The sequence below is a fragment of the Tamandua tetradactyla genome, chromosome X, assembly GCF_023851605.1.
Source record: "Tamandua tetradactyla isolate mTamTet1 chromosome X, mTamTet1.pri, whole genome shotgun sequence".
NCBI classification, from domain to species: Eukaryota; Metazoa; Chordata; class Mammalia; order Pilosa; family Myrmecophagidae; genus Tamandua; species Tamandua tetradactyla.
The window spans coordinates 155,863,657-155,883,690 of record NC_135353.1 but is presented as its reverse complement, the minus strand read 5'-3'; the positions used below and the strand labels follow the sequence as shown (position 1 = coordinate 155,883,690).

Sequence of the window (20,034 nt, the reverse complement as noted above, 5' to 3'; positions counted from 1 at the left end):
AAACCTCCATGCCATCTGGTTACCTTGTTAGGCGGGATGGCATACAGTTCTGGCACCAGGTGGATCCCATTCTTGCCTCGGAGTAATATTCCCTCCAGGGCCTCTCGGTACTCTTGGACCTGGAAAACAGCACCATCCCAAACAGTGTGAAAGAAGTCTTGTCATTAACACTGTAATGGCAGTACAGCATAGAAAAACAGCTCTTTTGGCATCAAACAGATTAGAGCTAGGACAAAGGGGAAAGAAGTACACAAATACCTGAGCTCAAAGAGGGCAGAAGGAACTGGGACCCGTGAGGACAGTTTAGGAGCCACTAAACACACCTGGTTGTTCTTCCCTGGAGTACACCTAAACTCAGCCCCACCTGTCCAGCTTCAAGGGAAAGGGACAGAACACCCCATCATGCAGTGGCCAATTTGTCCCCACAATTCATAGAATACTCACATCCACATTGCGTATAAGACACATTTCTTTAACTTGGAATTTAAATCTTTCACTCCTAATTCACTTTGTGTGTGTTTAAATTTTGTCTCACCACCAGATTATACGCTTCTGGGGCAGAGGCCATATATTAAGCCACAAATCCCATTTCTACCTATAGGTAGTTTTGTACTTGAAAGGCACTCATTCAAGCATGTATTACTCAAGAAATAGTTGCTTAACACATCTGATGTGAAAAAAAAGGAAATATATGCCCGGTGATCCATGTACATTGATTCTTAAGATGCCCTGCTCAATAGGATAAAAGTTGTTGAAGCAAAATTTCAATCAAATACAAAGACAGTGATATAAATCTATTACAAGAGAGAAGCAAGAAGGGGAAAAAAATCCTTAACCAGCCACCCAGCTATTCAACATGTCCCTTCTTTGGACAGCTCAGTCAAATGCCTTCCAGATCTCATTTCTTTTCTTTTCAAATATATGGGTGGGGTGGGCAATGGTGACTCAGTGGCAGAATTCTTGCCTGCTGTGCTGGAGACCCGGGTTTGATTCCCGGAGCCTGCCCATGTGAAAAAAAAAACAAAAACTATATATACGTATATATATGAAACAGCATGACCGTGAGTGAATTATTATTTAAATGTCATTGGCAACAAGTGGAAGAGATGGTCAGACAAACAGCAGAGGCAGAAGGGTGGTATATCCATTCTGTGAAACTTATAAACAAGATACTAAGCATAGTCGGTTTTTTCTCACTTCTAGTTTTTCCCTCTGATAATCATCAAGCCTGTTCACAATTGAAATTCAAACTCAATCTTTTTGAGATCTTTCAGTTATAGGATAAAAAGAAATAAAGCATAAGACCTAAGATAATTGTTAAAACATAAGAGAAAGAATCAACAATGGGGGAAGGCAACATTAACATTTCAAGCTTATTGCCAGTTCTGAAGCCCTTGGCATTCCTGAGCAAGGGCAGCTTTCAAAAGCTAAAGTAAATCTTAAATTGCTCATTCCACCCCAGAACAGTTCATCAGAAGAGGACGAAAAAATAGCAAAGTCTTTGAATTCATCAGGCATGCACAGAAGCTGCACAAGGACAGGTCTATTCTTTCAACAAAATGTGCTCAGGGCTCAGTACAGCCCATGGCATCAAGTAGATGCTAAAGAAATATGTCTTGAACAAATGAATCTTGCAGTGACCAATATTTACCAAGCACTTCCTATGTACTAGTCATAGGGAATATGTCAGGGAACTAGATAAGAGACCACCCCTACTAGAGTCCCTTGACATGTAAGTAAGAAATTAAATGCTGTTCTGGGTGCTGTAGTGGCAAATAAAAGGGGTACCTGACCAGCACTGAGGGTCAGACAAAAACTTCCTAATACAAGGAATACTGATGAAGAACCAAGTGAAGGAGGGAGGGTCAGTTGGAGATGGAAAGAAGGTCTAGGCATTTGAGAAGACAGCCAGAGAGAAATGGACTATTCAAAGGACTAAAACAATTTCAACGTGCTTAGATCAACGAACTCAAGAAAGGAAGTAAGCAGGAAGAAACTAGGCTAAAGTAAAGAAACTGGGCAAAAGGCCAGATCTTGCCAACACTACAAAATACTTGAAAAATGTCTCCTTTATCTCAAAAGCCATCAGGAAGCCATTAAAGGCTTTTAAGCAAGGCAGTAGCACAACCTAATTTGCCTTTTATTAAGATCACTCTAACATGCATGTGGAGAAAGGCTGGGAGGCCAGTCAGGAGGCTATTACATGAAATAAGATGCTAGCCGAGAGTACCAGTACACTAGAGCTAAAGACAGTGAAACTACCGGCTGATTTGAAAAGCACAGCAGCAACAACAAAGCCTGTCTATGACAGACTATTCTTTGATGGTCCCAATGAGCTACGCTTCCCAGTACCCATGCCTAGTGTAGTCCCCTCCCCTTGAACATGGGATGGCCCCTATGACCTACTTTAACCAACAGAATATGACGGAAGTGCCTCTATGCCAGTTCCAGCCCTAAGCTTTAAGAAAATTTGGTAACTTTGATTTTGTGTTCTGGGGGAAGACGACCACCATGTAAAAAGCCTAAGGCCTGGAGACGATCACACTTGTAAGAAGCCCACACTATCCAGGTGGAGAGGCCACATGGAGAAGAACCAAGACCTTGGCCAATGGCCCAGCTAAGCTCCCAGCTGATGCTGGCACCAATTTGCCAGTCATGAAAGTGAGGCCATCTTGGAAGAGGATCCTCCAGCCCCATCAAGCTGTTCCAGCTTATGACACCAAGTGGAGCAGAGACCATTTGTCCCTGCCTCGAGCCTTGCCTAAACTGCTGCATCATGAGCAAATAAATAAAACAGTTGCTGCTTCAAGCCACTGAGTTTTGGGATAGTTTCTTAAGTGAAGGCAGATAGCCAAAAGAGCACTCTGAAGGTTTCCAAAACCCTGTGTTCTAATAATAGTTAGCACACCAGTGGAATGAAAATGCTCATTATCAACACGGCACCTAGCATTTCTTTACCTGCACGGCGTCACCGTTGAAGACTCCATCTATTATGAAGTATGTCCAGAACACGGGCCACTCACATTCAATGTTTTCAAAGAGCTTAAGTTCAGCAGGGTCATAATGTAATCGGTTTGGATCCTGGAATCAAATATTCAACATTTTCAAAGGAGTGTCAGATTGCCTATATAACACCATTGTCCCTGGAGTTTCCCTTCCATGTTTGATTCAATGCAGTCTTGAGTTTGTTATGATTAGGGAGATTCTACTTTAATGGCAAGATGCTATTTTTGGCAGTTTTCCATGGTAAAAATTTCAGTAAAGTATATCTGAAATATTCATGCCACTCCTTGGTAGTGTATTATATTAAAGATTCCTAGGTCTCTAACAAATAAATAGCAATTTTCCCATCACAGTGTTTGGTAGACTGTCCTATTTAATTTATATCATTAATCACCATGGCCAAGAAACCCAAAGAAGAGGCCACAGTTGGCCTTTAAAAAAATGTGTTAGCCACAGAACTGCTCATCTTTATCTACAAGATGGTTTTAAACTACCAGCTTGCTGTCCTCCTAATGATTTTACTATTATATTGCCCAACACAAGACTTGCTGACTCCAAAATTAATACTTCCTTTCCAATATTCCAACATATAATCAAGAGAGGGAGAACAAAGCAATGGCAACTTAGATATGAAGCAGTTAATGGGTCATAAGAAACAATAATTGAATACAACCTCTCTTGGGGTTTTATAACCATCTCGAAGGAAGCGACAGCATCCATAACGCCCCTAATGAGATAAAAAGTACATTACATTTAATGACAACAGAAGAATTTCTTTACCTTTTCATTTTAATTCAAATCAGTCCTTCACTCTCTTTCCCATGAATCTTTTAGTAATGAAACAATACCAAGTGCTCTTTGTAATCAGTACAAAGAGTTATTTTAAAGTAATAAGCAAAGTAAATTCAGGTTTTATCAGTACTTGGAAGAGAATGCCAAAACCACCCATTAGATGACCAGGGCTGTAGGAGTAATCACACAGAGTTCAATGAATGCATTTCCTTTCATTTCAATGTACTGACACCCAAAAATGCAAAGCGACCTTCATTTTGTGGAAAAACCACCAAGGGAGATATTTGGGTTGAATTTCTTCTACTTGAAAGGCTAGAAAGCTAAAAGTGACATTCCAAGACTCTTCGTACTTAGGCTGTGGCTATAAAGGAGGCTCTAGCCTTGAGATGCACTCCTATGAGACTGGACAGGGAGGAAGGGAGGCCCTTCCTGCCCTTCTGACTGTCACTACTGGCTTCCCTGCCACAGGGCTCCTCTCCAGCTTCCTGGGTGTTAAGAAAGAGGGGAGGGAGCAGCAGCTTTTTAATCCAGCTCCCTAACCCTGGACTGCAGCTTTGGGTGTCTATTCTCCAGTTCCTTAAGGATGTCAAGGTGGTGACAGCAGATGCTGCTTTAATGCTGGCCAATGAAGCAATAACAACTCTAGTGGCCAGCTCCGTCTTGTTCATCCCAGGAGGCTCAGCCTAGAACTTGCACTTCTTAGGAACACTTCATTCTCTGCATTAACTTCCTGCCTTGCCTACTTCATTTGCTTAAAGCAGTTTCTTTTTCTCTACTGAACCATAACTGATATAGCCACCTTCTTTTTGGGACATGACACCAGAAGAATTTCTTTACCTTTACTTTAATTCAAATCAGTCCTTCACTCTCTTTCCCATGAATCTTTTAGTAATGAAAGAATACCAAGTGCTCTTTGTAATCAGTACAAAGAGTTATTTTAAAGTAATAAGCAAAGTAAATTCAGGTTTTATCAGTACTTGGAAGAGAATGCCAAGATCCTTTAGCCCCTTGGTTTCCAAGAGATAAAAGCATTATTCACTGACAATCAACATGAAGATTTCAGATTACGAAACCTAGATTCTCTGATAATATTACCTATGATTTCAATTGTCTGAAGTATTTAATAACATTCTCAGTTTAGGGTAATGTGTTTCTGCATTTCACCTGAGAGCAGAGATATTTAAACCTCAATTTCACTCTGCATCACTAAGTCTCCTGAAGTTGTGTGCCAACTTGGGGACATTGGGGCACATCTATTTTTTTTTGGCAGTGACTCCCTAGCTTTCAAGAGTCCCAAAGGGGTCATCAGTGACCTCTAAAGGGTTAAGCAGCTCTGCCTCAGAAGTGCAGTAGTGGAAGGAATTGAGGTTCAAAGGTGCTGGCTTGAGTTCAAGCACTGCTACTTAGAAATAGAATCAAGACACTTCATCACGCTAAGATTTCCTGTTCATGCATGTTGACTCAGCTTTGGACACCTTGCTCTGAGACCACTGAGATAAACAAAGCCAGCGGTAAGCTGCCCCATGTCACTGTGTGAAAGTGACACTTAATACAGGGCAGAAGCACCAGTGTGACCCATGCTTACCTGGAGTTTGGAAATGATTTCATTTTTGGTCACATTCACAAGGTTCACATCTTCTACCGCAAAGGCCGGGAAAGAAATAATGGAAAGAAGTCCAGCGTCAATCTCTTTAGATGTTGATGCCCTTGGCAGCATGGAGAACAGAATAGACTAAATGAAAAGCAAAAAGGCAGCTTTAATCTGGAGCAGCACTACTAGTAAGATACATTATCTAGATATTGCATTCTTAGCCCCAAAGGAATTTTCAAATGCATTTGCCAATTTTGAGTCCATGCTTTGTCCTAAAAGACAACATGGCCCCTGCTAGGAGACCTTGTAGGCCAGCCAGTGGTTCCTGTTTCCTGGGGGAGAAGCAGGGGATCAAGGAGCGCCCCATCCTGCTTGGAGCACCTGCTGACAACTGCTGCCCCCTTCCTTCCATGCTCTCTGTCGACTTGGCCAGAACTACAGGGTTACCCGTGACAGCAGGCCAGGGTGCCCTGGCTGTGAAGGTAGAGAACAGAAACTAGAGAAGAACACACCTACAGGGCCAGCCTGGAGAAGTGTCTTGTTTCGGTGGCATGCGACCAGCTGAATTGGGTGGGCCAAAAACCATTTAGAAGAGTCAAATCCAGAAAACCTCACAAATGCTCAGGCAAAATGGGATACAGACTGAATTTAGTCTGAGAAAGAACAGGTTATTTGGTAGCATTATAAGATGGCCTTGATTGCAAGGTAAGTGGATTAGATACTCTTAAATGAAAGGAAGTTAGAACTAGAAGGAAATTTGGGGAAAGAGAAGGGAGCGAATGCTGAGAATCCTTCATGGGAAAAAGGCATTAGTGTGTCATGCTCAATTCACATTTGAAGACTCCAAAACTCTAAAAGCATCCTGCCCCAGGTCCATCAGGCTCATGTGATTTCCATTCAACTACATATCCATTAAGACACACACCAGCTTAACTATGGATTTACTTTGCTTATTACTTTAAAATAACTCTTTGTACTAATAGCAAAGAGCACTTAGTATACATTTCATTACTAAAAGATTCATAGGAAAGAGAGTGAAGAACTGACTTTAATTAAAATGAAAAGGCAAAGAAATTGTACACCACTAAAAAATATTATACTCCCCATTAAGGACTACTTAATGGGGGGAAACGGAATGAGCTAGAGAGTGGGGTGAGGATGGTAGAAACCTTCAGTTTCAGATTAAAGCTTCACTTTCTACAGTCAACTGACCCCCATGCCTGATTCTTTTTTTTTTTTTTTTTTTTAAAGGAAAGACAGAGAGAAGGAAGGAAGGATGAAAGGGAAACATTTCCAAACATCTTCTTGCTTTATTGTATTTTGTTCTTCCGTTTTTGTTACATGGGCTGGGGCCGGGAATCGAACCGAGGTCCTCCGGCATAGCAGGCAAGCACTTTGCCCGCTGAGCCACCGCGGCCCACCCCCATGCCTGATTCTTTAGCCACTCTTTCTTAGGCTACTCTGCCTGGAGACATGCACTCCCACTGGAAACTCTGTTTACAACTTTTTATGCGCCTGACTCCCTTTGGGCCTGGCATGGTACAGAGCACAAAGTGGGTCTTCACTAACTAAGAGTTCACTGGTTGACTAAGCAATTGATGACTTACTGCCTGCTTGATGGAATCTCCCAATCAGTATCAAATCACTCTTTCTCTGATCTGTATTTCATGGATGTTCTATTAATTTGCCATTTCTCCTACCCCATCTTTCCTCTACTCTCCATTCCACCCATCTCCAAGCCTTCCAAATAACTAGTAGTTGCCAGTCATTCGATTTGGGGCATCATGAAATAAACCTGTGGGGAAACCTCCTCTGTGCTCCATAAACATAAAATAGATTTTGCCTCCAGCAAAACAAGATTGCCTTGATTGTTGACTCTCTGTACAGAGTATCATTGTGTTTTATGTTTACATAGTATTTTCTGGCGTACCAAGTGCTCTGACAAATGGTCTAGATTGATTTATCTGATTGATCCTTGCAACCACCTTGGTTGGCAGGAGGGGAAGGTCCTTGTATCCCCATTCTATGGATAAGGAAGCCGAGACTGAAAGAAGTCAAGCATACCCAAGCTAGGAAGAAAGGCAGGGAATCTGATTCCAGGCCTCAGTCTTCCACTCCAGGATTCTCCTTCCCTACTCTCTGGAACACCAGAGGCTGAGCTATTACCTGGCAGTGCTCGACCTCATCAGGCAGGACATGGATCACTGACTTGCGGCCTCCGTGGGCTCCAAAGAGGTCCAGTTCATCAATTGCCTCAAGTGCTGCCTACAAGCACAGGTATGAGTTATTTTTTCCTTGATAGGAAACATGCACTCCCATATCTGGTACTCCTCTGTCATCAAGCAATCTAGCACACACATTTCCCAAAGAGGATGAAACGTCTTTAAAATCTAGCTAAATAGTCCTATAGCCACATTCTATCTTTACTTTCAGTGGGTCTGAGTTTTCCGGTATGTTGCTGCTCACTACAGGAACCAAGAAAGAGAAAACAGAAAATTATTTCCAAAAGTGAAATTAGAATTCTACCAAAAAAGCAATGTTAACAAGTTCATGACATTGCATATGTATGGTATTAGATTCATGGTCAGCTTTTCTTTCACCTATTTGAGCGGTTCACTTCTTCTAACATTAGCATGTCTGGCACTTCTGAAAGTTCATTCTTTTAGTAATAAACATGTTTTTAGTCATTCCACCTTAAAAGAACACATTTATTGTTGCTTTTTAACAATTCTAGCTCTAGAGTCTTCATTCTGTCCAAATATATATACTTCGGTCATAGGAAGGAGGCAGGGAAGGAAGCCTGCTAAATGTCTACAGAAAGATCTGCAAACTGGGGGCCCACAGGCTGAATCTGCCCCTACAGGTGTGTTGGGTTTGGCTTGAAGAGTATTTTAAAAATGATATTGAATCGGAGAAAGTTCCCCAAACCCCCTCAAATTTTTATGTCTGACTGGCTACACTCGTTTACGGTACTTGCCTGACCCTGCAGACTTCTGAACTTGGAAGACCCAGACTACAAAGTAGTCATATTCTTTAGCCCTCCCTAATGACCCCGAAAAGAAGAGTGGACATCGTATATCCAGCAAGACTTTAAACTCGTGGGTAATGACAATGGATAACAAGGACAGGGTGCACTTATTTTCTGCCACAGGCAGATTTCATCTGCAGACACCTCCATTCTTTGATACTTTTACTTATGATTTCAGTTGGCTGGAGGACATAACCACTTGAATTTGCACATACTTGCTGACATGAAAAATGCGCTAATCAGATGTAATCCAAATTCTTAATGAAGAGAAGCAAATGGAAGCAAGTGAAAAAGCACAGAAAGAGGAACAAACAAGACGACAGTTACCTTGGCCATTCCTACAGAGCTTGCATTCAATTCTGGTATGCCCTGGTTCGTCTTATCTCCACGTTCCCACATTCCATAATCCTGGGGCAGAAAAAGGTGGTTATCAGAGCAGGAGAAAGAGATAGAATAGAAGTGCTAAGGAAAAATGATTTCGTTATGATAGCACAGGCATAATGAAACACGAGTATCTCTTCTCAAAGACTCCCCAGTTCCTGACCAGGCATACTCATGCTCTGTTCTGCCTTGGCCTCAGTTCATTTTGACCTCTGTGCAGCATTTTGAAAGTAAATACTCAAGTGGAACAAAACTGCATGTAAAACACTCTTAAATTTCTTACTCGTCAATGTTATTGATTTGTAAGAAACTCCAGATTTGTAGGAAACAAAATAGTTTATCTTAAAAGCAAAGAAAACACTGGCTCTCTATTCAGTTAATCTCCCTGAACATACATTAAATTGACAGGTGGAATAAAAGAAATGTAACAAATAAGTTATATAACTAGTTGAAGCCAACTAAACCATTTAAAATCACCGAGTCTCTCTTTGTAGCATTACTCCTTGGGGGAAAAGTGCTCAGCAAGGAACTGGAGCCGAAGGCAAAACTGAGACACAAAACATGGCACTTACATGGCAATTAAAACCAATACGATTTGGCTCAGAACATTCTGTCTGCACAAACAAGTGGATGCATGTGGACCTAACTTTTACAAGTCATATTTTCATTTAAAAAATTCAAGCACTTGACACTGCTTTAAATTGCCACAACAGAAGTGCACTATGGAAAGACTGTAATTCAAGAATGGGGCCATCTTGTTTGTTTGCATATTTATATATGTATATCTCCAAAGAGGAACCTTTTCAAAATATGGGAATTTAGACTTTGAAATACTAGAGTAACTTTGGACTCTTCTCTGCCACATGTGCCTTATAGCTGAGCCCAGGATCCTTCTCAGGACTCCTCACATCTGGGCCTTTCCTTGCTCCAACCCAAGAGCCAAGTGACTCATCCTCAAAAACTGCTTTTATGGGCTCACTCCCCTGCTTCAGTGTCTGAAATGGCAAACTATTTATCCCTTAGTGGATGACATTCAAATATCTCTCTCTAGATGTCTGTACCATTCAGTATCTGGCCTCTGCCCACTGCCCCAACCCTACTCACATATGTTGACTTTATTTCCTACTATTCTCCAATATACAACATTCACTCCAAGTCTATTCCTCTACTCCACATCCCTTTCTGCAAGCACCCCTGACATACTCAGGGCCTGTTCTTGCCTCTGTGTCTATGCTCATACTATTCCTGCACTCAAACACCACCCCATTTCCTTCTTCCTTCTTCTCTAAACCCTACTCATGCTCCAAGGTCCAGTTGAAGTCCCACTCTTTCCACAAAGACTTCTCAAATTTCTTTTGATAAGAGTTTGTCAACCTTGGCACTACTGACATTTTGGACTATATAATTCTCTGTCATGGAGAGTGGTCCTGTGCACTGAGGGATGTTCAGCAGTGTCCCTAGCTTCTATCCACCAGATGACCATAGCATACCAACAGTTGTGACAAAGGTCTCCAGACATTGCCAAACATCTCCTGGGAGGGGGAGATTGCATCTTGTTGAGAATCACTACTTTAGACCAGGTTTCAGCAAGTATAGCCTGTGGACCAACTCTAGTTTGCCACCTGAGTTTGTAAATAAAGTTTTACTGGAACACAAAAATACTTACTTGTGTACATAGTGTCTATGGCTACTTTTGAGTAGCTGCAACAGAGACCAAATATTTACAAAGCTGAAGATATTTACATTCTAGCCCTTTACAGGAAAAGTTTGCCAACCCCTGCTTTAGACCATAGTGGTTTCTGTTTTTTTTAAATGACCTCCTTAGAGGTAGTTTTACTCAGTTTAGCTGTTCTCTAGAAACACGTCAGGCTCTGCCCCTGAAGATCTGGGTTTTATATACCATGCAGATGTGGCCTGGGTTCAGGACTCTGATGCAGGCTAGCTGTACACATGCTGACTGGCACATGTCCCCATTCGGGCCCTCTACCTGTGGGCAGGCTGGGGTGATCCTTTTGGCACCCCAGTTTCCACCGAGGCTCTGAGGCTGTCGACCTCTTCTGCTTTGTTTCAGGCCAGCCTATATACGTTCCACAGGACATTCCAGAGTGTTATTTTAAATAAGCATAATAGATTCAGAATATGTGGTATGTTACAAAAAAAAAAGTCCCCACCTACATCCCAGGACAAAAATGTGTACTTTGTGTTGAGGTAATACAATCTTATAGCCTGGCCCTCAAGGAACTGTATGATTTTTATTCTTTTTGATAAATGGGACACCTGCAAAGCGTACCAAGGTTGATACTTACCGCAACTTTATATGCAGCTTCTATGTAAAAAACAAGATTCTGTATAAAGGCCACCTCATCCAGGGTGAAAATAATACGTAAGCCTAGTAAAGGAAAAACAAACAAAGAGATGATGAAGTTAGATTGTAAAGATAGAGCTTCTGATTACAGTTACAAATAACACACTTGAAAATAAGCCCTTTTAGCCTCATTTTTACTTTTCTTACTAGGGTATCAGAAATTAAGTCTGAAATAAGCCATAATTGTTAATGTCGAATTTCAGAAAGAGAGAAGGAAGGAGCCAAAGGGTGGGTACTCTTTCCCCCATGGCCTAAAAAGTCAAGCCCAAACTTCAGGTAACAGCTCTTAACCCCATGGAAAGCCAGCTCCCAGGAAATGACTGGGGGTGACATTGACACACTAAAGCAAGCAGTGAGCAAGAGAGCTGGGCTTCTGCTCAGGTCCTTGAAAATACAGTTTGTTGTGGGAAGTACATATATTTTTTAAAATATGAATTCTTCAAGCCAGCTGTACAGGCCCAGTAAGGCATACACTCTTACACCACTAGCAGGAATCTAATTCATAAACCATTCTGTAAACAATTTGGTAATATGTTATGAACAGCCTTTGAATCACATCTAACTATCAGAAAGAAGTAAACAGAGATAAAATCAAAGTTGGTTTTGTAGCAGCAGTTATAATGGCAGAAAACAAAAACGGAAATAAAGAAATAGTTTAATTAATTATGGTCTATCCATCGATAAAATTACTAAAATTATGTTTATGAAGAGCTTGTAAGATCATGGGAGAAATGCTTAAGTTATAACACTACGTAATAAAAATATGATGTATATGCATCCAATATGACCTTACAAAAATAGCCTAGAAAAAAAAATTGAAGGAAATACATCCAAATGAAAATTGGCAAGGGGATTTTTTCTTTATATTTTGTTATATATAAAAATATATTTAAAATATTTACAGTGAGCTTATATTCACTTTCATAATGAAAAAGTACTTATTATAACTACAAGGGTTATTCACAAAGCTATAAGGATACTATGTACTGATTACTGATCCTTTTAGAACCTCACACTTGCACTCTGAAATAAATGGGAAACCTTAACCCAGGAGCATGGGTTTACAGGATGGTGAAAAGGATTCTGAGACATAGCAGCAAGGTGGCCTAAGTCCCATGGGAGCACCCACATTAATCTCTGCTGCAGGAGAAACCATTTGGTGCACCAAGACAAGCTGCAGCCTGGAGTCTGGAAAGCCTGCTATCCAGGCTGCCAGAGGAGCCATGAACTCAGGCTTCAATGCACACAGCACACATAGTGGGGAAGTTGTTGGCCTACTCAGAGCACCAGTACATGGGCTAGTCAGAGCACTCCAGACACATTGCTGAGTTCTGGAAATTATGTTGTTCACATGAATTTTGGGTAAATGAGAATGACCAGGATGATGAGAGGCAGACCTAAAGGGACAGGGCTACTTATTGTGGAGAAGTAAAAGCTAAGAGAGAGCAGGATACTTCTTCAGGTGTTGGAAATGTTGAGACAAAACCTAGATTGCTCTAGTAATTGGGGGAGAGTGGCAATAAAGAAGCTTCGGGATCAACAGAAAGAAGCCAGCAGCACTATCTCCACAACCCTTGCCCCACAAATGTTTACTGGAGGCTGACTGTTGGGCACATCACCAATTGAGATGGAGATGGGATTCCTGTCTTAACTGCAGCATCATAGAGTTAAATGCACATAAGATGATAGAGAAGCATACTTTTCCTTTACATCAGTGGCTCACTTTAAATACTGATCCAGTGACCCCACCTGCCACCCATGCCTTACAGGATTGTCACTGCCTAAACGATAGGCTCAACTGGCCTGGCTCACCTGAGGCTGTCATCTGGGCCAGGAACAGAAGGAAGAGGGAGGTGGCATCCACCTGGAGGTGGCCCCACTGGTCATCACCCACCACGGTGCTGCAGGTGGCCGTGTTGTACTTGGCATGCAGGCTGTCCTTGGTACTCTGTGTATGCTTGAACTTCTCCACCTTATCCACCTGTGACAGAAGAGAAGGCACGTTGGCTCCATATAGCTAAAGGTGAGGAGGGAGGGGATATCACACCTGGTCGAGATTGTACCCAGGCTCAATCACCTGGACCTAGACCTCTTTGCTGCCTCCGGGAGCCAGAAGGACCAGGGCAGCTGAGGTTCGCTATTGACAACAGAGGCGTTGTGTTGGGGGATTCTTCCTGCCCATTCACCAGAAATGCCCCAGCCCAGTGGGATTTTAACAAGCTCTTCGGGGACAAGGAATCATGCCAAAGGGTTTCCTTATCTTATATCTCTGGCTGTGACACCTGGTAGGTACTCAATGAGAGATGGAGGGAGGGGAGGGGGAAAAAGGAGAAGGCAAGAATTGAGGGAGGAGATAAGCAAGTAGAGAAGGGAGGCAGACGATCTATTTCAATTTCTTCTTTTTGTCTCCTTGTGTTGAGAGGAAAAGAGCAATTACATCTGAAAACTAGATGGGGAACTGACTCCTGGCCAGATGACGGCCTCAGATGAACCAGACTAGTTGAGCCTATCATATAAGGAGTGACAATCCAGAAAGGGCTGGGTGGAGGATAGGGTCACTGGATAAGTATTTAAAGTGAGCAATTGATGTAAAGGAAAAGCATGCTTCTCTATCATCCTCTGTGCATTTGACTCTATGATGGGGCAGCTAAGTCCCTTTGGGACTTGGTATTCCATCTTTTTTTTTTTCTCTTGGTATTTATCTTTAAATTTGTGTACCTCAGTATATGTCTGGCACATAGTATGTGCTCAATGAATTGTTTTGTTTATCCTGGCAAATGGTAATGTCAAGTTTTAAAAACACAAACATTTAATCTCAAATTAAAATATACTCTTTTATAAATTCAGTGGAATAAAAAATGGGTTTTGAAGAGTGACTAGCAAAGTATTTCCTCCATTTAAAAAAATGTTCTCCTTTTACAGACGTATCTCTTTAAAAGAGGTTCTGAGAAATAGTGTTCTTTGAGATTGTGATTCTAGAATAAAATGAAATTCTACTATTATATTGTTTTCAATTTCTCTTCTTAGGAGAAAAGTTCAAAATGCTGTAAGAATGTTTGCTGTCATGATTAACAGCACATGGAATGCTGGCTCAGGGATCTGCAAGTGTGCGTCTGTGGGTTTGCACCTACCTGTCTCATCATGCACTGGAGAAGGCCCCGCATCAGTTTCACCACGTTCTGCAGAGACAAGGCGGAGTCAGCTTCAAGGTCAGTTCCCGGTTCCCTTAGAACAACTTCCTTACTTCCACGTGGTATTAAGTCAGTACTGCCTGTGACTCCACTGAAAACGCAGCTCCCTAACAGACACATGTGTCTGATTATCTGTATTATTTCCCTCACTCCATCCCAAAGAAGTAACTTAGCCCAATGGGTCAGACAGTATCTTCTAGCCCTAAAATCCAGTGCCTCCTCCTTGACATCTCAAGAACATGATTTTTATAAACCTTGTACTCTGGAGCTTTATGTCATAGTTCTTAGTAATTTATTTTTATTATAGTAAAGGTGAATTAAGTGTACCACGTCTGCCCAGAAGTAATGAGGCTCTGAGGAAATAGCCATTTGTAACACTATTACTGGATTATTGAGTCATGTTCTTATGAAATGCAAATGGCAGCTAAAGTTTCTTAATAATATGATGTATTTAAACCAATTACAATTATTATTATCATTATCATACATAACAACAAAAACATTAACTTAATCTATTAGACAACTATGTCCAGGTATTGCCCAGAACAGTTTGCCTAGATTATCTCTAATTCTCACAACTGTCTTTGAGGCAGGTACTCTTATTACCCTGCTTTATGGATGAGGAAGCTCAGCTGAGAGAGGAAGCAACATTGCCAAAGTCTCAGAGCTGGCAGGGGTAGGGGGAGCGAGGACACCAGCTCAAGCAGTCTTACTCCAGAGTCCATGCTCTTGACCAATACATTATGTTGCCTCTCTACATCTTCCACCATCCAGGCCTATTTAAAGACTGGTCATAAAACACCCTGCTAAAACCCCTACTCCACACATGGCTGAAAGCAGCTGCTACCCAGGGGCATAAGTGTCTCCTCTCTCCAGAATGCACCTGGTTTGCAGGGGAGGCCAAGTGCAGGGGTCACGACAGCATCCTCAAGATCCTTCTACCTCTAAACTCCTAGGATTCTAGAATATAATTCCACTTTATGTTATAAACTCAGGGCAGAAAATGTCACCTCCTAACTGTAAGGTATAAATAACATCGTGATAATTAACATTTTCTACAGTATCTGGCATAAGCATTTGTCAATTAACTTCCCCTCAAATATAGATAAGTTATTTTCCATCATGAAAATTTTAAGTTATTTTCAGGTGGTTCCCAACTGCGTGTGGTATCACCACCCTCAGAGGTAGAAAGCAGCTAGAGACGTGAGGGTATAGGCATTTTTATCATCACGATGAAGGGGGAGCTGGACAGGTGGTATGAGGCAGGAGATACTGGCATTGAGTAGGACCAGGGACTCTAAACGTCCTGCAAGCCCTGAGATAGGCTCACACACTGAAGAACTGTACTGCCCAAGCCCAAAATGCAATAGTGCCCCAACTGAGGATCGCTGAAAGATCCCCGAGTTATTTTCCATAATCAAGGGAGATGTTTCCTTGAGTTATTCACCACACTCATGGAATAAAAAAAAAGGCTTTAGGAAACAACATGGTCTATACCTGCCTTACTACTATTAGTCACAGAGCTGCAAAACTAGTAAACCTTAACCAGGGCCAGAAACCACTTACAGAAAAGGTATGGGTGTGTGTGTGTATGCTTATGTGCTCCCAGGCTCAGGGGCAGATGATTTCCTTACATACTCAGTGACAGCAGATCTTTGCTTTGGTGGGTATCTTGGTTTCTGATTTTGGAAAACTATAAAACAACCATGCCACATGGTGAGTGACATGGGCACAAAAATAGGATAATATCAATTTGGTCAAAATTAAAAATGACTATAAAGTAGTAAGGCTGCTTTCCTAGAATGACTCAAATTAGAAAGGCATTTTTATAGGAAGTTTCAAAAATGCTTTAAGCAATGGCAACACTGTTTGGAGAAATACTACCTTTTAACACAACAGTTTTAAAGAGTGCACACTTTGGAATGTGTAGCTCTGGTGTGCTGATTTTTTAAAAACAATCATATTTGTAAACTAATAACAATTGAATTAGTTTATAATGACACCTCCTATACATATACATATGAATAAAGTTGATAGAGCATGTGTGAGAGGAATCTAGCTAGTTAGGGAAATTGATGCTTTGGGGTTAGAAGTTTGGATGCTTTATATATCGCTTTATTTTCCTATTCAGTGTAATTTTTGTCATTTCATTACTGTCTTGTGGAGAGAAAAATTTCAAAGAAAAATAGATGAATGAAAGGATGAGACCACCTAAAAGCCCATCTAAAATATTCTATAGCAGAAATGGAGGAGACGCCGTCACTAAATTTCTGCACAGCTACTTCCACATAGATTTTCAGAGCAAGGGCAAGGTGCTGAGCAGCCAAGACATAGCTGTCAGCCGCATTACCTGTTCCAGCTCATAAGCCTTGGCCTTGTCCTCATCGCGGTCAGCATTCTTGCGGTAAGCCATTCCTAGGCCCCACACGGCCAAGATGCTGTAGATGTTGTCTCGCACCCAGGCATCTTTCTGTTCTTGGCTGGCTGACAGCAGCCCTGTGACAGGATTCTATTAGAGAAGAGACACACGATGACTCATTGCTCATGAAACAATGAATCTTCATCCTTAAGGGGCAAAATGAGTGCAGGGCAAGGAATGAAGTGACTAGCATTCCAGTCCCTGCTCTGCCTCTAACAGTGTGATCTTGGGAGAGTCACATCAACTCTCTGGGCTTCAGTTTCCTCATCTGTATAATAAGAATATCAGACTGGAAAATCTCTAAGGAACTTTCTAACTCTTTTTTTTTTCTATATCCAACACATGGTCTTTATTACAGAAGTTGGCCTAAGGAAGCTTATAAACATTACAAATTACCCTCTGCTTTTCCATACTAACCAAGGCTGCAACCAACAAAACACTGCATTTTAGTAAATGCTTAAAACAGCTTAAGTCACATCCTGATCCCTTCCCCTTAGAGGCGGAAAAAAAAAAACTTAGATTTTTGTCCTAACAAAACTTTACCCTGAACCATCAAATTTCCGCAGATGGAATACCAAGAATAGGTTAAGTCTTTTGCCTAAGCAATTCAAGGCTGATCTTTCAAAAGAAGACACACGTTTCTCATTAAACTTTGTTTTAATGGGTCTCAAAATTCTGTGACAGATTTTTGGTCGTTGTTTCCATTTAAAAAGTACTGATTTTAAAAACTAATAACTTAAAACTGCCACACGAAAACAAATGGTCCACAAAACATTCCTTTCCTTCTGAAGGTTTTACGATGCATTGTTATCATTAACCGGTCTTTTACTATTAAACTTAAATGGCCAATTGAGACAAACAGTTCTGAGACCGTTCTTCCACCACTGAGTAAGACTGGGGTGGCAGGTGTTATGGGTAATGTTCATTTAGCTTTCTGAGCTTTCTGGGCAGACTTGGTGACCTTGCCAGCTCCAGCAGCCTTCTTGTCCACTGCCTTGATCACACCCACAGCAACTGTCTGTCTCATATCACGAACAGCAAAACGACCCAGAGGAGGATAGTCAGAGAAACTCTCAACACACATGGGCTTGCCAGGAACCATATCAACGATGGCAGCATCACCAGACTTGAGGAATTTGGGACCATCTTCCAACTTCTTGCCAGAACGGCGATCAATCTTCTCCTTCAGCTCGGCAAACTTGCAAGCAATATGAGCTGTGTGACAATCCAGCACAGGTGCATAGCCAGCACTGATTTGACCTGGATGGTTCAGGATAATCACCTGAGCAGTGAAGCCAGCTGCTTCCATTGGTGGGTCATTTTTGCTGTCACCAGCCACATTGCCACGACGAACATCTTTTACAGACACGTTCTTGACATTGAAGCCCACATTGTCCCCAGGAAGAGCTTCACTCAAAGCTTCATGGTGCATTTCAACAGACTTGACTTCAGTTGTAACGTTTACTGGAGCAAAGGTGACCACCATGCCTGGTTTGAGAACACCAGTCTCCACTCGGCCCACAGGCACAGTACCAATACCACCAATTTTGTAGACATCCTGAAGAGGCAGACGCAAGGGCTTGTCAGTTGGACGAGTGGGTGGCAGGATGCAATCCAGAGCTTCAAGCAGCGTGGTTCCACTGGCATTGCCATCCTTACGGGTGACTTTCCATCCCTTGAACCAAGGCATATTAGCACTTGGCTCCAGCATGTTGTCACCATTCCAACCAGAAATTGGCACAAATGCTACTGTTTCAGGGTTGTAGCCAATTTTCTTAATGTAGGTGCTGACTTCTTTAACAATTTCCTCGTATCTCTTCTGACTGTAAGGTGGTTCGGTGGAATCCATTTTGTTAACACCAACTATTAGTTGTTTCACACCCAGAGTGTAAGCCAGAAGGGCATGCTCTCGTGTCTGCCCGTTCTTAGATATACCAGCTTCAAATTCACCAACACCAGCAGCAACAATCAGGACAGCACAGTCAGCCTGAGATGTGCCTGTAATCATGTTTTTAATAAAGTCTCTGTGTCCTGGGGCATCAATGATGGTCACATAGTACTTGCTGGTCTCAAACTTCCACAGGGAGATATCAATGGTGATACCACGCTCACGTTCAGCTTTTAGTTTATCCAAGACCCAGGCATACTTGAAGGACCCCTTTCCCATCTCAGCAGCCTCCTTTTCAAATTTTTCAATGGTTCTTTTGTCGATTCCACCACATTTGTAGATCAGATGGCCAGTTGTGGTGGACTTGCCCGAATCTACGTGTCCAATAACGACAATGTTGATATGAGTCTTTTCCTTTCCCATTTTGGCTTAAGATGTAGTGATGGCTTTCACGACACCTGTGTTCTGGCGGCAAACCCGTTGCGAAAAAGGGAACTTTCTAACTCTTAAGTTCTCATTCTTTTGCTTTGGACCAGACCACACTGTTGTAAAGGACAAAACAGAAGAAACAGGAAACAGAAAGGACTGGCAAGGCATTTTTATAAATCCATTCATCACAACCTTTAGGTCCTTTGGCCTTCATGTTTCTGCACCACTTGGTAAATCATGAAACCTGGGAGCAAGAGACCTGGCTCCTGGGCCCTTCCCACCCCCCCACCCCCACCCCCACCCTCAGCACTCTACCTCCTTGTACTGGGCTAGCCACTTAGCTGACCGTGTCTATAAACCAGATACTTTATGTGCCTCAAAACAAGGCACTGAGCAAGAGGACATTTGGAAGTCCTACTTTACTATGTTATCACTGATATTTAAAAGGGTCACCAAGTCACTAGAAAGTCCATCCTACACCCAAAACCTTATACACAAATATTCACAGTAATACTGTTTAAAATAACCACAAAGCGGAAAGAGCCCAAATGCCCATCTGATGAGCTGATCAACAAAGTGTGGTCTATCCATACAGTGAAATACAATTCAGCCATAAAAAGCAATCAAATTTTGATACATGCTACCACATGGATGAATCCTGAAAACATGCTAAGTGAAAGAAACCAGACAGAAAAGGCCACATATTATATAATTCTATTTATATGAAATGTCTAAAACAGGCAAAGTCTGTAAAGACAGAAAGCAGATTTGTGGTTGCTAAGGGGCTGGAGGTGGGGTATGAGTTGGAGATTGGGGAGTGATAGCTAATGAGTATGGAGTTTCTTTTGGAGGTGATGAAAATATTTCTAAAATTGACTGTGGTGATGGTTGCAAAACGCTTGGAACACACTAAAAAAACACTGAATTGTACATTTTTTTAAAAACTT

At 41.8% G+C, this 20,034-nt stretch overlaps 1 protein-coding gene and 1 pseudogene across 6 annotated transcripts in view; both read right to left on the bottom strand.

Moving 5' to 3' along the window:
* PHKA2 (phosphorylase kinase regulatory subunit alpha 2) overlaps positions 1-20,034 on the bottom strand; it is an 80,456-nt gene that overhangs the window by 43,262 nt on the left and 17,160 nt on the right. For 5 of the 6 annotated variants that reach the window (XR_013169328.1, XM_077145074.1, XM_077145075.1 and 2 more), the window contains exons 2-11: positions 16,702-16,860; positions 14,292-14,339; positions 12,973-13,141; positions 11,102-11,184; positions 8,742-8,822; positions 7,553-7,651; positions 5,381-5,527; positions 3,677-3,730; positions 2,959-3,081; positions 24-119 (exon numbers count right to left, since the gene is read on the bottom strand). Coding sequence is in view for 5 of the 6 variants with exons in the window: in XM_077145074.1 (XP_077001189.1) it covers positions 24-119; positions 2,959-3,081; positions 3,677-3,730; positions 5,381-5,527; positions 7,553-7,651; positions 8,742-8,822; positions 11,102-11,184; positions 12,973-13,141; positions 14,292-14,339; positions 16,702-16,860 (1,059 nt within the window). In the remaining variant the exon portion in view is untranslated. Of the gene's footprint in view, positions 1-23; positions 120-2,958; positions 3,082-3,676; positions 3,731-5,380; positions 5,528-7,552; positions 7,652-8,741; positions 8,823-11,101; positions 11,185-12,972; positions 13,142-14,291; positions 14,340-16,701; positions 16,861-20,034 lie in introns of those variants that run through there. The other variant, XM_077145078.1, reaches the window with a different exon arrangement.
* Positions 17,678-19,167, bottom strand: LOC143670345 (elongation factor 1-alpha 1 pseudogene; annotated as a pseudogene).